The 20,118-nt window shown below is 41.9% G+C and overlaps 1 protein-coding gene across 2 annotated transcripts; it reads right to left on the bottom strand.

Annotated features, from left to right (window-relative positions):
- Window positions 1-8,233: 8,233 nt before the first annotated feature.
- LOC146649598 (deoxyribonuclease-2-beta-like) lies at window positions 8,234-10,916 on the bottom strand. 2 transcript variants are annotated; one of them, XM_085387778.1, is made up of 6 exons: window positions 10,818-10,909; window positions 10,081-10,219; window positions 9,903-9,981; window positions 9,547-9,705; window positions 9,273-9,452; window positions 8,234-8,643 (listed from the first exon to the last, which is right to left on the bottom strand). In XM_085387778.1, exons 1-6 carry the CDS (start codon window positions 10,901-10,903, stop codon window positions 8,234-8,236), a joined length of 1,053 nt encoding a protein of 350 aa, XP_085243904.1. In that variant the 5' UTR covers window positions 10,904-10,909. The 2 variants fall into 2 exon arrangements, 1 of the variants encoding a protein (XP_085243904.1); XR_014908357.1 differs by lacking the exons at window positions 8,234-8,643; window positions 9,273-9,452; window positions 9,547-9,705; window positions 9,903-9,981 and having other exon boundaries at window positions 10,080-10,158; window positions 10,818-10,916.
- Window positions 10,917-20,118: the final 9,202 nt, after the last annotated feature.

Raw genomic sequence — 20,118 nt, 5'->3', positions numbered from 1 at the left:
GTGCATAACTCATTGTTTCAGAATTATTCTTAAACTGCATTTTTATAGCATTTAAAATAGATTCACAATTTTTAATTGGACAGGTCAAGTGCAGTTTATTTATTTATTTAGTCCTAATCAATTTTGCAACATTTTACTAAGCAACAACGAAGTAAACAAAGGACTACAAAAAGTTTAACAAAACAGTTACAGACAAATGAATAAATGAATGAAACAAATAAAAAGAGGTTGTTTTTTTTCTTAAATAAAAGTTTCACACAGCCAGTTTTTAACATTTAGTAGCTCAACGCTCACATCCAGTGGCTACATCGCCATAATACAACCCCACACATACACATGGATTATCATTAAAAATATATAAACTTCTTATATGTTGCCATTAAAATGTAGATCAATAACCACAAACATTCACATATTTTAGAGCAATTTTGTTGACTTTTACAAAAAAGTTTAAAAAAAAAGAAAAATCTTTTTTAATTGTTAATTAAAAAAAACATTCATTTAAAATTTAAGAATTCGTAAGAAAAATATTTACTAAAGGCTGTTCTTATAGTTTTCATTACTTTTAAGTCAAAAATTGTGTTGGCTCAGTTCTACATTCCACTGTGTGGCGCTCAAATTCAACACAACACAGTGATGAGCACAGACTTTACACCAATTCAAATTGATGCATACATAACTGCAAGTGTCTTAGTGTCATACACAGAAATAATCTGCAGAGTTGTTGTGGTTCAGAATATGCAAATGAAAAAGAAACAGCTGTGAGATGCTCACCTCAGCAGGTGATCCACCTGCATGTTTGATTTATCAGATTTTTATGCTGTGATTTTTGTGACTATGCTTTTATGATGTTGTCCTCACAAAAAGGGATTTGTGTCTCCCCTCAGAAAACAGTCGTGTAAATGAAAATGCATGAATCCCTACACTCTGAAGCTGCTAGAAGATGTGAAGAAATGAAAAGATGAACTCAAATGCAAGTAAACGAGGTTTGCGGTTGGTATGGCGGTTGCCTTTGATGATGCAAAACATTTTGTCGACATTGTTGTGTTTGCTGGGCAGAAAACCTACAAAATTACAGTACAGCACTTCAGAGTCACACTGCTAGCGATCAAAGATTTATGTAAATTTGACAAGCTGAACACATTCTGTACTGTACAGGAGACACGGCACGAGATGGATTGACAATGGTCTACAGCCAATCAGGATGCAGAACACAATGCGCTGTAAGAAAAAAAAAGCATGTAAAATTGCACACAAAAAAATCCGGTAAACAGCGAAAGGTGAACCGCGTTATAGCGAGGGACCACTGTGTGTGTGTGTGTGTGTGTGTGTGTGTGTGTGTGTGTGTGTGTGTGTGTGTGTGTGTGTGTGTGTGTGTGTGTGTGTGTGTGTGTGTGTGTGTGTGTGGAGGCACGGTGGTTAGCACTGTTGCCGCACAGCAAGAAGGTCCTTAGTTCAGTTCCACCATCAGGCCGGGGTCTTTCTGTGTGAAGTATGCATGGGTACTCCGGCTCCCTCCCACCGTCCAAAGGCATGCAGTTTGTGGGGATATATATACACACACACACACACACGCGCGCACAAATATTTGTATTGAATAAGGAATAAGGAATATATATGAATAAGGAATAAATATTTTTTGTCTATTTAATCCACTGTTTGATCATTAATACTGATCTTTCTGAATAGACACAAAGACACACATATACATGAATGCACAGAAAACACAGAAATAGAGGTATTTGCTCATTGGTTAGGACATAGTAAAGTGAGCTACATGTTTAAAACCTGAACACATCTGATAGGATCATCATTGTTTTTATCTCTTTCCCCCCACAATTCAGACTGGTTGACTGCAGTTTATCAGAGATCAGTTGTGCTGCTCTGGTGTCTGCTCTGAAGTCCAATCCTTACCATCTGAAGCTTCTGGACTTGAGTGAAAACAGTCTGTAGAATTCAGGAATTAAACAGATGCGTGTTTTCTTTGGAGAGTCCACACTGTAGACTGGAGACTCTTAAGTCAGTTTACTTCCTTGATTTCACAATTTTAACTCATACAATTTATGAATATACACAACATCCATCAATAAATCTTTACATTTTCTTTTGGTAATAATTTTATGTTTTTATTTGTTGTCACAGAATACATTTGAAAATGTAAGCCAAAAATATTCCTTTGGTTTCTGGAAATTTCATTGTAGCTTTACAATGTAAATGTTGTACATGTACAACGTTTATATGTGATAATTGATAGAAACATGTTGTCTGAAGTAGTGTTAAAATCATTTATAATGTATTGATTCTAAAGTGCAAGACTCGATTTGGGATCAGCAGCATGGTAGTATGTGCTTGTGTTTCAAGTGTGTAGAAAACTGAGAAGATGGTGGTCCACAGTAACAGAAGGATAAAATTGACTTTTTCCTTTTTCGAGAAAAGCTCAGTGACTGGGACGTTGTAATGTTGTGCTCCAGGTTTAAAATCTAAACACATCCAATTGGGTTATGAAAGATTATATCTACATGTTCTATATATAATATCAACGACCTTTAAACCCAAAGTAAAAACAAGGTCCAGTGTGTGGCCTTTGCTGTGTGTAGGACCGGACACATGCTGAGTCAAATGAAAATAATTTTCATAAAGTCTCTGGTGAATAGGTCGGAGTCATCATCAACGTGTATGTTAAAGTCCCCAACTATAAGCACTCTAGACAGCTTCATAGTAGCGGATAAGAAGTCGCTGAGCTCCGATAAAAATAACCTGTTATATCCAGGTGGACGATACACCACAGCACAGTACAAAGGATCCTTGTTACCAATTTTAAGCAGCTGCAGCTCAAACGAGCGAAAAAGTCCAGTTTTCACGGAGCGGCAGGAGAAACGGTCCTGGAAAGCCACGGCAAGCCCACCACCCCGATCAGACAACCGAGGCTGGGTAATAAAAGTATAGCCATCCGGGCAGAGTTCAACAAGTGATGAGTTGTCTACATCCCGCTGCCAGGTCTCAGTCAGGAATAAAAAATCGAGTTTTTTAGATAATATAAAATCATTCAACAAGAATGATTTATTAGACAGAGATCAAGCGTTAAAAAGCGCCATATTCAGTGAGCTAGAAGCCTCGTTATTTGCAGAGGCTCGAGTTAAGGGACGTAAATACACAGGGTTTGAGCCGTCCCGCTCATAGAATCCACTCACCGAGGGAAGAAAAAGCCAGCCCGCAAAAGAGTCTGGATAAACCCTCCTGAGGTGGCAGGGTCTCAAAGAGCCGGGCCCAGCGTATCCAAACAAGGCCGTGGAAAACAAGTCCCCCTCCATGGAGCTTTTCTGGACACAGGAGACAACGCACGCTCGACGTCGCTTACCAGCCAAACCACGCCGCCAGTACATCCTGAGCTTTACCTGAATACCTCCTCTTCTCCCTCTCCTTCTCCGTGGTCTAGAGGGGCCACTGAAATCGCCTGACGAGGATCCAGCTAATGGAGGAGGGCGACGAGACATCGTGTGGCATCATAGAGGATCGGATGGATAGCAAGGCCAGGCGATCATACACCAGGGCCGCAAATACATCATTAAAACTGAGTGAGAACAGTAGAGCAGAAAAAAACAACACAACAGTAGTAGAGCGCGACAAACTACAACCGGCAGCGGCAGAGCCAAACACAGGCGCCATCATACCGGAAGTGAGAAAGAAAGTACTGAGAAAGTCTTTCCAACACCAGCAATGCCGTTTGTCAGAACCACTCTGATGGGTCTCTGTTGGTCAGGCAATGCTTTAAAGATGTCCTGGCACCTGATTGGAGTGTCATGGAGGATCTTGGAAGCTGTCTCCAGCTGCCTCACCTCATGTTGGGTATAAACTCCCTCACTCTGTTCCTCTGTGATGTAGAGCTCAGTGTAGATCCTGTTGAGGAGGTTTCTACTTCTTGTTTCATTAGTTCCTTCAGTCAGACATTCACATCTGCTCAGCCCAGCTGAAAGAGCAAAACCTGGATGTTTGTGGGGAGTTTCTCCGATTTCTGAAAAGCATCACTGAAAGGTCTCCCTCTCACTTTTTGGCATCTCACATTAACTAGCCCAGATCTGGTTTGCCAGAGGTGGCCCACAGATGGGCCAGCACAAGGCCAGTTGCAGACACACTGGTGGTCCTGTGCTGGCTCATGTGTGGATTAGCTCTGGCAAACCTGATCTGGGCCACCAAAGGGCCGTCATTCTTTGCGGTATGTGGGCTATGTGCAAGTTGTGTGCAGCCACGTACCAGTTGTAGACACAGTGCTGCCCTGTGCCTGTGCCTGTCCCAGAACAGTTTCAGCTCCAGCCCCAGATGTCAGCCTAATGTGTACTCTAATCAAGCCATGTAATAACAACATGTGCCGGAACACAACAGTGCAAAAGTAACAATACGAAACTTTGCTCAGACAGTGAATGGACTGATTCTTACAAAGCGCTTTTCTACTCTCACGGATTACTCAAAGTGCTCTATACAACATGCCACATTCACCCAATCAAACACTTTCTCTAAACTGAGTGCTTCCTAACAATATTCATACACATTCACACTGTTGACATGCAGACTAGAGGACCTGTTCTACCTCCTGAGGTACAGCCACCCGATGGCAACCATGAGTAAACCCTCACTAGGTTTTGGATAAAGTGTACACTCACAAACCTGTCAAACCTGCATCATTGCCAGGCCTGGCCCATATCTGGATGACATACCACTTACCATGCCAGAAGTCAGCTAGCAGTGCCGGCGTGACACCAGATCTGGGCCAAACTTGTCTGCTATGTGGGTTGCTCCTTATGATTTCTTGGTAAAGTATCTAATTCCTTGTAAGCCTGATATTAATATCCTTATTTATCTTTGCAACCTGGAAAGATTAATTTTAAAAAAAAGTTTTCTTAGACTAAAACTAGATTTTGAAGGCTTTCGTAATGTTTTAATGGTTAAATAAATGCTTTAATTTTCCTTCTTCACAACTTCAGCCATCTTTTCAGAGATTCCACCTCACAGTGTTAGCAATAATGAAACAAAGACAAGAGCAGCTGGGAGGATGTTGTCAAATCGTCCGACCGTCCCAAGGTTTCTGCAACACAGGGATGGAGAAAAACAGGTGAATACATCAGGATTTATTTACAGAGCTCTAACTGTCCACCCTGTTCTTAAAACATCATCATCTCAGCTCCACAACACTGACACAGCACAGAGTTATTGCACTGCTGCACTCTGCAGTATCTGCAGCTCCCTGATCACGTGATCATGTTCCAAAAACTATTCAGCTGTTTGGACTCACCTTCGTTACAGACTGACAGCGTTTTAATGCAGCGCCCTCTGCAGGCCGTGCAGAGAACTCCACTCCAGATGGAGTCCGCTCCTCAGTTCATCCTCCAGCCTCCAGCTCCAAGAGGATGGGGAATTTTAAAGATGTTGCAAAAAGCTTATCCAAAGATGAAGCTCATTTAAACACTTGTGTTAACAAAAGTTAAGAGATTCTGGAAGATCACCTGATTGACCAGCAGAGGGCAGCACAAGCAAACAGCTTCAAATGGAGCAGCAGAAGAAACCTTTTCTTAAACCCATGTTTCAAAGCAGATGAAAATAAAAGTGCATAACTGCATTTGTTTCATTAGTATTTGTCTTACCTTTACCTCTCTCAGCTGTTTTAGTTTTGAAAGGGCGAAAAGTTTGAGAGATTTTGTGATCAAGTCAGTGAAACATCTGAGAATGAGGTCACTTCCAGATGAAAGAATTCTGCCCGTGGACACAATCGCACACTAAATCACAGCAAATAAGACGACAGGGCTATATGATCGTTCCTGATTGATGATTGTTCCTCGTTTCATGCTCCAGTGTGACAAAGTCCGTCCAGTCTGCATGTTCAGTCTGTCCCTCTTAGCTTTCGAGGAGAGAAGCTTAACTGTTTCTTAGATTTTCAAAGTTGTTCAGTTCATACAGGAACTGCAGCACTGTTGCTGTTTTCTAACCTAACCATAAAAACTCACTGTTAACCACCGTGATGTCACAAGGATTTGATCTGACAGACAAGCTTCGAAGGTCAACATTATTTGGTGTAAATGTACATTGTAGAGTGGTGCACGTTGTGGATTTGTGCACCGTGGGTGTGAGGTGTTCTGTCTGAGGGCACTGACAAAGACCAAAGCTTCTGCACACTGCTCAACATTTCACACGCGTTAAATGTGTCATATTGTGTGCACATTTTTGGATGTCTCATTTTATGAAAGTATTATTGATTACATGAATTTAAAGATTACTGCAGACTTTCTGAGTATTTGTTTCGGTTACTGCGATTATGTTTATGAAGATAACATTATGTGAGCACTCTGACAGCTCGTCCCTATCACTGTGCATTTCTAATATTCCCTTATTTTCTGACACTGTAAAATGCTGTCACTCACTCTGAACATGGACAGATGAAGGTTTACGGTTAAGTAAGTTAAGCGGAGGTAAAGTTCAGTTTGTGTCTATTTGTATGGATGGAGTGAACCTGATACCACATAGCTGATCATGCGTCTGTATGTCTGAACATGCATATTATCTTTAGTGTGTGTGTGTGTGTTTTTAATTCAAACTGTGTAGTGCAAACAAAGGTTATTCTAATCATTGTAGTATTTATCCAGCAAAACATTTTTATTCTGTAAGTTCAGCACCATTAGCCTGAAATAAAGCATGGTTACTGCGCTGTGAAACAGTTAGATCCAGCCTGCAGGGCTGCAGTGGAAATGCTGTCACTGATTATCAAATGCTGTAAAACTGGTCAGTGAAGAATAATGAGGTATTCTTCAAACCCAATAGAGCATGCTCATTCAGACAAAACTGCAGGTAAAGAGACCTGTCTGAGCATCTCAAGTGAGGAAAGCATCACTTTGTTATGTCCACAGCTTCTAGACTTCAAATTGTCCAACGACTTTGAAGCCTCTGAAAATCTGATACTCTATAAGAATATTAGTAACTCCTAAAAACTATGTACAGTACTCTGATTATACCCTTTGGATTAGAGCTGAAAAGCTACACATCCATCATTATTGAGCATTGGACTTAAAAGACATTTTTGTGTTGCTGTACAAAATTTAGAATTGTGCAATTTTTTAAATACTATTGGACCAAACTGTAACTTTGTGTTTTTGTGTCATTAACACAGGGACCATCATTTACTTCACACTAGAGATGCTGGAGCTCTGAAGTTAAAGAAAAATGTGTCACTGTCCAAATACCGAGAGCGTTTTTTAGCATAAGAATGAATTACAAATGGATAAAACGAATAAAAAAGTGATCACGCTCTGAAGTCATTCTGATTGGTTGCACCGGTCACAGTGTTTGAGTCAAAAAAAATTGTGATGATGTAAGGAGGCCAAATTACACAACCCATGTCACCGTCTAAATACTGACAGTATGTACCACCGGTATCAATGCTTTCTTTTGCTGTTAGAAGGCCTGAATGGCACGTGCACAATAATCATCTTAACAGTTACAGTCAGAATCAGATTATAAATCTTTCAGCATCAACACAGACAGATCTACTTAGTAGTTACTCTACTTTCAAATATCAACTGTAAAGTTACAGAACACCTAGTGGAAGTGGAAAAAAGGGACAAAACAAGAAAACTTAACTGATATGAGCTCTTAATTTCCCCAGGCGATCATTTACATTAATATTTTAATTTGTGTGCTTCTTATTTATTATAAAACGAGTTATAATATCACATATGCACTAATTTGCATAAAGTCCAACAAATAATGTAGTAAAAAAATGAATAAGTGAACTGTGAAAATAATTTCTTTACAAATAAATAATAAAAGTGCCAAAGTTGTTGTTTTGTAATAAAGAAGACCTGTTACAGAAGAAAAATCTCAATATAAAACCTGGTTTGGCAAATCAAAATCTACTAAACCATAAAAATAAAGATGTCTGACTGTAGGGGCTAGTTTGAATACTTTTAAACGTCATCAGACAGAAACAGGACCTCAGAGTAAAAACAAGACAGATTCATGCAAAGTCATTTATTTCTATGGTTTCCATGGGTGAAAGAACCACACTGTGAAATATCCATCAAATGTTTTTAATTTCATATTATTCACAGAAACATTAGATAACACTGACCAGAGTGACGATGTCAGCACCAGATTCAAGTCAGCTTCACTTTGATAAAATAAATTTACAATAAATTCAAAACTGGTGAACATAGATAGAAAACAAGACCGAGACGGCTGTCTGCTGCAGTTAACCTGATCTTGGTCTTTTACGGGGACTAGCAACATTGTTATTGTTACAGTCAGTGTTACTGTTAGTGACGCTATCAGTGCCAGTAATCCTTTTAATTTGCCTAAATGCATCTGCCACAGGTTTGCTATTAATGCACAGTGCACCACCAGGCCTTTCGAACTGGGATGGTTCTCTGTTTGAGTCACCAACACACATCCAGTTTTGAATGTCAGAAACACACCATTTGGAATGATCACATTTATGACTCCATTCACCTGCGTCAGTTTTTACTGACATGATGGTGACTAGTTCGTTTTTTTTCCCAGTTTTAAAAAGCGGACGTTTTCCACTCTCTTCAGGGTCGCTGCGCCAGGTCTGGATGGATAAATTGGTCTGTAGTGTGTCAGCAATGGTGACATAAAGATTTCCTGCCAAAGTAAAGACAAACATCAGGAAACCACCAGACAGTGTTACAATAAGCCAGAATTTTAAAAAAAAAAGAGAAAAGTGTTGCTCACAACAACCCTGACTCTACTTTCTCTTTCTGAGAGTTTCTGGGAAGTTCCAGCTCTTCTTATTTAATGATTTCTTTTACAAACATCAGACCTCATATGATCCCTGCTGCTACACTCCCCTGCACTAACTCTGCACTGAGGCTGGGTCACACTAACACCTTAATGAAAGGCCTCCATGGCAATACAAACTTACAGCATAACATGTGTGTTCACAGGATTTATTTTACAGCTTCCACAACATTTTCATACCAGGATCATTATTTAATTTTATATGTGAGTTATTTTTAGAGTTAAAATCTAAATAAAGTGAGTTTTGAACAGAACTACTCTGTAAAGTTAGATCTACTCGTCGCCCAGCTCATGTTTCACAGGCCAAAACATTAGAGAAGTTAAAATAAAGGACTGTGTTGGGCTTGATGTTTCACACCTTGTAAATAAGAGTCTCAGAACTTTGGTGGGGAAACTACAGAAAGTCACAATGATTTCACAAAAGACACAGTGTTTAAGATTTTTTTCTTAAATGAATGAAGCAGAAATCTCACCTTCAGGATCCCTTTTCTTGGAGATTTGTTTAACAAAGCGTGTAAACTTCAAACCACCGGATGACAACAAGTCCTCATGGTAGGGCAGCGTTCGTTTTATGTTGGAAGAATCTTTTTTCAGGAGTTTTTCAGGATTGTGTTTTTTAAATATATGAGCATTGATGTCTTTAAGATGCTGAGCTGAAAAAAAATAAATGAGGGACGTACATGTTACTGTGTTAAAACTTCACATACACTCTAGACATGAAGAATTACCTTGGACATGCTGCCTTACCTATTTGTGCAGACTTATCAGAGGGCAGTGTTACACACATAAATATCTGTGCGTACCTTTTCCCACTTTCAGGATAGAAATTATTGCTTTCATCTCCTTCGGGGAATTTTGGTGTGCTGTGTAAAAGCCAGACTACATCCTTATCCATCATCACAACTCCTGCAGAACAAGAACATGAAAGAGCTCATGTCATTATTAAGAAGAGAACATTTGCTGAGTGATCTGAGAATAACAGAAGCTGTGGTTCTGATGCTCAGAGGTGAGCGTGAAGGAGAGCACATTTAAATCAGGTGTGTTTTTATTAGTATTTCTTATGTTATTTTTATTATTATTATTAAAAAATTATTTCTACCCACCTTTGCTGTGGCCATATTGTTGTAGTGCGTTACAACTTGGCATTTGATCATTGTATGCAATGAATGCAGAATCTGGCGACTGCTCATCCGGAAAGAATCCACAAAAACATAACATAAATTATGTCTTTCCTCAAAGTGCATACACACTAATAACAGAAACTCATGGAGTTATTCTCACTTTTTCAAAGTAGGGCTTCAGGGTATTTGCCAGGACACCAGCTTGGTTGTTGACAGGCTTGTTATTCTTTTTAAGGTTCTGGTCGGTTGAATCAATGTAAACATAATCAAACCCACCAGGCTTCTTGTACAAAATAAACCTGGTGATGTCAGAGACAAGTCAGTAAATTCAAAGATAACAATAAATGATGAGAAGCTTAACTGAGCATGGAAGAAGAAAATAACAAACTCTGTTATACCCGAGTCTCACAAGCACCTGTAGAGTAAGCAGAGATATGACTGAAAACCTTTAACTATGAATAACAGGGCCTTTTATGAATAGTATTTTCCACTGGCTTCCCCATGATGCTAAAATGAGATGAAGCTTGTGAAATTTTGCAAAGTGTTTTCTTTCCCTGTTTCCTCTTTTGATCAATAAAGTGAGAATAATACGAGTGATGAAAATAGATGTGCAGGGCTGGAGAAAGGAGGCAAGTGTCACAGTATTGTGTGTTGTCTTCATAGTTTTAGGTATGCGTTATGTCTTACTGCCCAAATGAAGTTATTTATGAAATGGAAATATATAAAATAACTGATAATAACAGTGTAAAATAGTGTAGCAGTGTCTGAACATCATCTATGACTATGTTGAAACGCAGGTGCAAAAGGTACCATAGCGTAGCTTTGAAGCACTTGAAGACCAAAGTTACTAATGTGTAATTCAGTACACCTGAATGAATAGCTCAGATGTTGTCTTACCAGTCTACATCACCATTAGTTTCATTTTTACAGGATATAGTGCCCTCACAATGTGAGCCAAGCAGACCAACAGTGAGGACAATCATCCAAAGGACGTCCTGAAAAAACAGAATAACAAAAAAGTCATTTTAATACATCATCTTCCCTTTAGGAGAAAACAGAATTATCTCACTATTACTGGCTGCAGTGTCTTTACAGGTAATAACATAATGCAGTATCGCAGCATGGCTTGAGTTCACAGGTTATTCTGTGCTACACCAAACATGTCACCATCCTAATACAAACAGAAACTAACTTACCATCAGGCCGAGTGAAGAGTGCGTTAATCCTCTGCTGAACTGACTCTTAGTTATACAGCTCCAGAATATGATTTATGTTAGGTCTAAACTCACTGACCTCGCTGTCTCAGAGACCGATCCTTGTGAACAAAGCAAGACCACAGCGCTTTTGTCTTTTACTTGCCGGCAAGGGAAGCCCGATCAGGGTCTTAGAGTTATAAGCCCTTCACCCGAACTCAGTCAACTCCGAAACTGACTTCCCTTACAGCTCCTTTTATTCGGTGAAAGCAGTCATACATCCAAGGCAAGCATTTGTGCGCAACATCAGCATGTGTGTGTATGTGTGCCATCTCCTGTCATACCATACATGGCGCGACCCTTTGACATCTCCAGTCACTCCATTTAGGGCATGAACTTTTAACAAACATGTAAAAATCTTGTTAAATTTATAAAAAACTTGTGGTTTCTTTTGTGCAACAGAAAAACTACTATGAAGAAACTACTTACTACATGCAAAGGCTAAAACCTAATATGGAATAAACATTTTATCAGCTTGTGACTTTGCACAAATGACAATTTCAGAAGAATCAACTCTAAAAATTTGCACTGATGCATGGTCAAGAATTTTAAGAACTCACACTGATATGAAAATGAATAAAACAGGAGCTTCTTCATTTTGTACCAGGCAGGAAACTTATTTGCTTGCTGTCAAACTAAATACCGTATTTGCACGACCATAAGACGCACTGTACTAAAAGGCGCAGTCTCAGTTATGTGTGCCATTACTGTATTTAACACACACATAAGGTGCACTGGATCATAGGGCCCATACAAGTACCGTATGCGTATTTAAAAATAAAGCGGGAGCAAACCTGAGTTCGGTACCTTACTCACATTTCTATTACCGGTAATCGTCATCATCAACAACACACAAGCATACAAGTGTGCGTATTTAAAAATAAAGCAGGAGCAAAACTGAGTTTGGTACTCACATTTTTATCATCAATCAAACCCATCGAAGTCCTCATCCCCTTCTTCTCCACAGTGTGACTCACCGGGATGTCAAAAGTGAACGGCACCTCGTCCATGTTAGTGATGTGGCTGGGCTGGATGTTTTTGTCGCCGATGTGTTTGCTGCAGTAGGAGCGGAAGATGGCCAGCTTTTCCTTATAATCCGCTGGAAGTTGCTGCGCTACCGTAGTCCTGGTCCGGATGGAAAAATGGCACCGTTTCATAAAACGAAAGCACCAAGACGGACCTCCTTGGAAATGTTCAATGTTCATCTCTTCAGCTAGTGAAACTGCTTTTAGCCGAATGGTGACCGTCAAAACGCTTCTCCCGCTCGTTCTTTGCTCGATGATCCACCGCTCGAGTCTTTCCTCCAACTCGGGCCACCTCGCCTTATGTCCGCGGAAACTCAGCTGCGTTTTCTTGACCTGCCGGAGCTTGTTTTCTAGCTTCCTCCATTTGCGAACCATCGATTCGTTAATCTTAAATTCTCTCGCCACTGCTCGATTTCCATGTTCCTCCGCATAGCTGATGGCCTTCAATTTAAACTGTGCTTCGTAAGCGTGTCTCTTTGCCATTTTCAGGGTTGTTAAAACAACGATGTTCCGCATAATGCACATACCTGTTCTTTTAGACAGGTATGTGCGATTGTCCGGTATATACGATCACCGCCCACACTTCACCCTTTAGCGTTCTCATGGTGTTCTCTACTACGTCCTCCTTACAACACACAGGGCGCACTGCGCTATAGGGCGCGCCGTACTTTTTGAAGAAAATCTAAGACTTTTAAGTGCGCCTTATGGTCGTGAAAATACGTTACTTCATTATATTTTTACCCATGAATGTTTAAGACAAGCACCAAAAAAACTAAAAGTGATTCTTCTATAAGTGATACCTCACTACTACGAAAGCTTTTCACTTTGATGAAAGCAAAGTTATTTTTTCCTACATTGCAGGCAACTACAGTTTACAGATTTTAGCAAATATTACTCCAAGATACTCCAACATTACAGAGCTTTATTCATCCCAAACACCATGCACTATGCCACACCCGTGTGGCATTTGATGTTGTTGTGTCGATTGGTTGCTTTTAACAGCTGTATTCCAACGGGGGTGATTATGCACTAAATGTTATTAGTTATTGAGATGTGACATCACTTCCTGTTTACAGGATTAGCTGATGATTTTGATTGCCTACAATGCATTATGTATAATGAGTTTTCACTCACTATTGTAACACATCTGTAAGAAATCAATGCTTTACCTGCAGCAGGAAAAAATTATGTAGACAAATTCTTTTTATGTATATGAAGCTAATTAAGTCCTTTTAATTGTACTTTAGAACATGTTTTTTCTGTCATCATTAAACCCTGCTAATCATTTCCTGTGTCAATTTAAAAAAACATGAGCTAACAGCGTGTAAGTATACAGAGTGTCACAACCCGGCTCATAGGAAATGACAATCAAGAGGGAGAGAACACACAGGCTTTTAAAGGCTGTAAGACATATTTAATGAAAATAAGGTAAAGCAACTGAAAGACAATTTAAAGGACATTACAGCCATAACTGAAACTTCCAAATGAACATGATGGGTGCCAGACAGAGCGAGCCAGAGCCAACGCCAGCCCCCGCTGGTTCAGTCAAGGTGTCTTTATACACACTGGGACTGGCCTCTCAGGTGTGCTGCATCAATAATTGGGTCAGCTCCACCTACCTGCAAGAAACAGGTAACAGAAAAAGCAAAACACAAGGCCAGCCCACTGGCCGTCACAAGAGTAACAAGGTACATGCTGTCTGATATGTAAAGGCTTCATTTGCCAGTCACTGATAACAGTTTTTTCTTTTTTTTGATTAAATATCCACTGGTAGTTTCCCCATTGGTCATTTTCTTTGTCTGGACAGTGGAAGCTTATTTTTGCCTCTTTACCATACTAGTCATAACAGCCACTTTTTGTCTCATCCAAGTTGTCCACCGATTAAATGCTCACCCAGACATAGAAAACTAGATCCAGTCGTAAATTCCTTTATGCTGAATTAAATGATGAAATTTTTATTCGCAACTTTACACAAATTTGGTTTTGGAAACTCTTTCATAAACTGGATAAGAATATTATACAATTCCCCAACAGCTCGTATCAGAACAAATGACCAGACATCCTCCAGCTTCTGTCTCCTGAGGGGCACCAGACAGGGATGCCCACTCTCCCCTTCACTTTTTGCAATTTTTATCGAACCTCTAGCAGCAGCATTTAGACAGGCTACAACAATTAAGGGCATAAAATGTAAGAACATAGAACATAAAATCAGTCTCTATGCGGATGATGTGTTGCTTTTTCTGCAAAACACACAAACCAACCTCTCTGAGGTAATTACTCTAATAAACTGGTTTTCAAGAGTTTCAGATTATTCAATTAACTGGCCAAAATCTACAGTTCTCCCCATTAACTGCTCCTTCCATAATTCTTCCTCTGCCCCACTGCAATCCGGAAATATTAAATATTTAGGTATTAATGTTTCTCCTAAGCTTTCAGACTTAACTAAATTAAACCACATCCCACTTCTAAAGAAAGTAGAAGGCGATCTGACTAGATGGAAATCTGTACCCATATCACTCATGGGAAGGGTCGCCACTATAAAAATGATGATCTTGCCAAAAATAAATTACTTATTTTTGATGATCCCTAACAAACCATCACAAGATTGGTTCAGATCTCTGGATTCATATATTTCCAAATTCCTTTGGAAAGATAAACCCCCGCGTATCAGCTTAAAAACGCTACAAAGAACCAAGGATAGAGGAGGATTAGATCTGCCTAATTTTCACCAATACTTCTTAGCCAACAGGCTTGAGTTCATCTCAGAATGGTCAAAACATACCTTCTTAGATGAGCCCTGGCTAGATGTTGAACAGGCACTATGCAAGGATCTAGAGATTTCAGACCTACCATTTATTAGCTCAAACATAAGACATGAATGCTTTAAAAGTATCAACATCAGCTTCTCTCTGACAGCATGGTGGGAGTTTCTAAAAATAACGGAGTCTTCATTAATCCCATGCAAACGTACACCTATCTGGAATAACCCTGACATATTACAAAACAGTAATATGATTAATTTCCCAGAATGGAGTTGTAAAGGAATTAAATACTTAGAACATATATTAGAGGGAACAGAATTTATTCCATTTGACAGACTAGTTGCACAATATGGGATCAACAAGAAAAGATTTTTAGAATATCAACAAATTAAATCCATAGTAAAAAAGAAATTTAACCTCAGTCAAGTTGAATTACAAACACCACCTAGTGCGGCACATTTCCTTACTCTTAAATCCCCCAAATTATTATCTAAAATATACAGAACACTTTCTAAATTAGATGAATCAATATCCCTTCCTATTGCAAAGTGGGAAGCAGATTTATCAGTCAGCTTAGACCAAAACTTCTGGTCTCAGATTTGCTTAAAAACCTTTAAATTGATTAAAAATCCCAGTCTGCAATTAATACAATACAAAATACTACATAGAGTGCACTATACAGGTCATCGGATGTTCAAGATGGGCTTTACATCTTCCAACAACTGCTCACACTGTCAAGGCAATACACCAGACAATTACATTCACGCTCTCTGGTTCTGTCCACCAGTGCAGAAGTTTTGGTGCGAGATATGTGAAGACTTATCAAAGTGTCTGAAATGTAACATTCCAACCTCCCCCTTAGTGTGTTTGTTGGGCAGCTTAGATAATGTCACTTCAGAAAAGAATATTGCCCATATGGTTTTCACTGCACTATGCATAGCCAAGAAAACTGTCCTCATGAACTGGAAAAATAAAAATAATCTTAATTCTAACCAATATAGAAATTATCTATTAGATTACATTAGTCTTGATACAGCCTCTGCCACCACATCAGATCAATTGCTCTGGGCTCCTTTGATCAGCTCCATCACCTAGTGGGGGTGGGGGGTCATAGTTTGGTCCCGCCTTCACTGTTGTGATTGGTGTGGGGGTAGGGACAGGCTTAGGGCGTCGGGGGGTTCCCCGGAGGCATCTTCCTTGGGGGGCTCAACCCGGGGTAGCGGTCATGTCCGGTTAGGGGCTCTTTTGGCTCTCGGGTGACTGTTTCCTCGTGGCTGCGTGCAGCGGGGCTAGGGGAGGGTCTGTGCTGACGGACGTGGGTTACTGACCTGGTAGCCTGTCTGCCCCTGGGTGGGTCCGGGATGGGCGTGAGGTTCTGGGGGCGCTCCGTCTCTGGGCTGGGGCCCTGGCCGGGCCTCGGGGCCTCGGGTCCTGGTTTGTGTGTTGCCGGGGTTGTGGGCGGGTGGGTGCATGGGGGCCCATCCCTGGCGCAGGGTGCCGCCAGTGCGTCGAGCCACCTGGGGGGCTCTTCAACTGGTGGGGGAGATTGTCACACCTTGCAGGAGCTTTCCTCTCCTCAGGGGCTCTCTCTACAGGAGGGGGAGATACAAGAGAGGTGGAGGAAGATCTCAGCCTGGGTGTTTATTGTCTTATGTAGTCTGGAAGATGAGTGGATGGTGGGGTGGGTGCAGTTTTCTCTGTGGTGGGGTTGGGTGGACTGTCCCGGGCTCTGTGGGGCCGGGGGGCGCTGCTGCGCTGGGCCCCGGTCTGGATGGGCCTGGGCCCCCTTTCCCTGGCGGGTCGCGGAGTATGGGAGTGCCTACTGGGGTCAGCGGGGGAGCTGGCCCCAGGGAGGGGTAACCTGCCCCTCCCTTCCTTCCCTCCCCATCTCCAGCTGCCTCCCTCTTCCCGCTCCACCACAACCACCCACACATGCAGGGCCTTGGAGTAGGGGTATGTCACCAGGGTGCAGAGGAGGCTACCCCCCCCCCCCCCCCTCCCCCCCTGTCCCCTTCTGGCTGCCTCTGCCTCAATTTTATCCCACAACTTAGACATTCACATTACTCACACTCTCATTACACATACATATAGGATCTTAGGGGTGGGCACGATACACGGAGTCCAAATTACCATCAGGGTGTACACCTCACCCCTGGCGTCGTTGCCCACCTCTCAATTTTGAATACACGTAGACATTGAGGGCCAGCAGGAGGGACTATGCGCTTACCTGCTGCTCTCTGGCAGGTAGCTCCAAGCCCTCCTGGGTTTTAAATGCACCTTAGAACACACATGCATCAACATTACAATGAGCGGGTGGAGGGAGGTTTGGAGTCTTCTCTCACCCCCCTTCTCTGCGGCCTGCTGGAGCGGGGGGGCTAGGAGGAGTTGGCCGTCCGACTGCGGTCTGGAGTGTGGGGCCTCCCTGCTGCTGCGGAGTCGGGGCGGTCTGCCTCTCCCCACCGCAGGGAAAAGGGTAACACCACCTGGGTCTGGGTGCGGTTCCCCCCTCCAGGGGCAAGGGTACCTAGACCCGGTTCGTAGAGTACGCTTGGGGAGTGTGATCGTGTGTACAGCGTCTCTTTATGTCTGTCTCCACGTTGGTTGAGTGTGGAGTGAGTGCATATGAGAGCATGAGGGTGGGAATGGATGTTTGTATCTGTGTGTGCCTGTATGTCTGTGTCTATATGTCAGGTTGGGTATCAGACGCCACCTCTCTGGGGACATGTCAGGCCCTCCAAGGTATGGAGGCCTATCTCCACCCACCACCACTTCCCCTGCCAGTGGCGGACTCCCTCAGGTGCCGGTGCGTTGGTGGTTCTTTGTGTCTGGGGGTGGGCGTCCGGGTACACACCGGCTCACTCCTTGGCGGCCGCTTATCGGGGCCTGGAGCCTGGGGCTCGCTGGGGCCACTTCGGAGGTGGGGTGCCCCCGGCCTCTCGGCCTGGGGCTTGGTCACTCAGGCACAGCTGGCTGCCGGCGGAGCACACGGGCGCGTCACTGCAACTCCCCCTGGCTTCTGCTCCGCGGCTGCTGAGTGAGCCCTCATCTGGGACTCTCCACAGCTCTTACTGGGACAGTGGCGCGGCTGCCCCTCTGTTGGTCTTCCTTGGTCTCTTGTGTTCTGGGGGCCTCTGGATGTCTGGAGTTTTGATCTCCTCCATACCTGCTTCATACCCTGGAGGACGGGGCTGTGGCCCCCCCACACTCCTTAGCAGATCGTTACATGGAGAAACCTTTGGAATGCAAGCATGCTGATCCACACAGGTATGCACACAGGTGTACACACGGGTATTCACAGACGCGGACTACAGCTTTCTTGACTGCTGCCTCACATTGTGTGCTGTCTATCTTGCGTGCTGCACAATATCGTTTATTATTTAGTATCTACTGATATCTACTGCTAGCTAGTTTATTGTGATGATGCCTTTTTTTTATTATGTTGCTCTTTGTTGTTTGCTTTCTCTTCTGTTTTTTTTCTCCATACAGGTGACCCAGGTGTTTTTTTTTTCTTTCTTCCCCCCCTTCTCACCGTCTCTTCTCCCCTTTGGTTTTCTTTCTCTCCCTCTCTTTCTTTCATTCTTTCTCCCTGTACTATCCCCCAGTCATGTCTGTCCCGTTTGTAGCAACTGAAAATAAAATAAATTCATAATTATAATAAAGGTCAATCAAATGGACCAATATGGCAAGGCCATGATGATCCACTTGGTAAAATAAATCCGCTTGGCATCTTTCTTGGCCTTAAGACAACAATTCTGATGGCTAAAGATTCAAACGGGACACAAAAAAAAAAAAAAAAAAATAATTAAATGATGAACAAATAATTTTGTTGTAAATGTGTAAAGGAGGACCCCCCACACAGCGGTTAGCAGCTTCACTGTCTATTTACAGTGTATGTGTTTCTTTATGTTTATGTTCGAGTCACTTTTCTGTGCTCTCTCAACTCAGCCGTCTTCTCCACATTTGTTGTTAGGGTGGATAATCACTAGACATTAGGTACTGCTTCGGAACCCATTATTAAGATTAAAATTTATTTGCACATTTATTCACAAATCTAAAACAGTTTAAACTGTAACTATGTTGTTGAAGTGGGAGATTCACTGATGTCACAGAAAGGTATGATTCAGAGATGACTCAAATGTTATACCTGTAGGGGGTCAGCCTGCTGGGAGAGGTCGCCCAGAACAAATGTGTAGGTGGTTTACGGCTGGGACGTTTGTTCTGCTTTACCTTTTTTCTACAGTATGCAGCAATATACAAATAGGACCATACTTACCTGATCAGTGGGTCATAGTGAGTTACTGGTCCCTATGATAACTTATTTTTTTGGCTCACTCCAACCTGGAGTCCCTCTCTAAAACATTCAAAAGATGTGGAGATAACATTAGCGAGGAGGGTTGTAATTGTAGTGTTGATAAGTAACCCAGGATGCAAATGTTAGGGAATAAAGGGATCAGGCCAGTATGTGTGATAAATGGCACTCCGAAAGTGCTGACAGGAGTGCAGTGCCAGATAGCACGCTAACAGCTGTCTGTAGTTTTCTGTGTGCAGTGTGTCCATGTGTGAGATTCCCTGAATCCTAGATTATGCAGTTTTTCACCTGTGGAGCCTATTCTGTGGATAACTGTATACATGATATACTGAGTCTATATCACCAATCGTTCATGTTTAAATTGGTCCTAACATGTAACCCTGTGGAACTCCATAATTAACCTTAGTGTGTGAAGAGGACTCTCTATTTACATGAACAAATTGGAGTCTGTTAGAAAGATATGATACAACCCACTGCAGCGTAGCACCTGCAATACCTACAGCATGCTATAATCGCTCTATTAGGATATTATGGTTGTTAGGTTTAATGTATGTGTTGTAGGGTGCCATTTAAAAAGCTATGAGTATGTGCACGACCTCCAAAAAGGGAACAAGCAGCCTTGAGAAGAACAGACTCTACTCAATGAAGGAAGCCACCTGGCAGGACAAGATACCGACAACATGTAAGGGCTGCACTCACATCACATAACCACTCTTGCACAACACAATTTGTAACCATATATAGTAATTTCTCTTAGTTAACACAGCAACATGCTTTATGAATATTCATGTGTGTAAACAATAAAAAAAAAACCTGCAGAAGGAAGGAAGTTGAAGTGGGCTGGAGACA

This window comes from Rhamphochromis longiceps, linkage group LG17 (genome assembly GCF_057381845.1).
Source record: "Rhamphochromis longiceps isolate RC_006_pf linkage group LG17, R_longiceps_female_GT1.1, whole genome shotgun sequence".
In the NCBI taxonomy this organism is placed as follows: domain Eukaryota; kingdom Metazoa; phylum Chordata; class Actinopteri; order Cichliformes; family Cichlidae; genus Rhamphochromis; species Rhamphochromis longiceps.
The sequence above is the reverse complement of the archived record's forward strand: the minus strand, read 5'-3'. Positions and strand labels throughout refer to the sequence as shown.

What these genes read in the sequence shown, in the direction of transcription:
- LOC146649598 (XM_085387778.1), bottom strand. Translation starts at nt 10,903, where the DNA reads ATGATTGTCCTCACTGTTGGTCTGCTTGGCTCACATTGTGAGGGCACT. An exon ending in TGAAGCCCTACTTTGAAAAA is followed by an intron (nt 9,982 to 10,080) that starts GTGAGAATAACT and finishes CCGGATGAGCAG; the next exon opens with TCGCCAGATTCTGCATTCAT. An exon ending in CAAGAAAAGGGATCCTGAAG is followed by an intron (nt 8,644 to 9,272) that starts GTGAGATTTCTG and finishes TTACTTTGGCAG; the next exon opens with GAAATCTTTATGTCACCATT.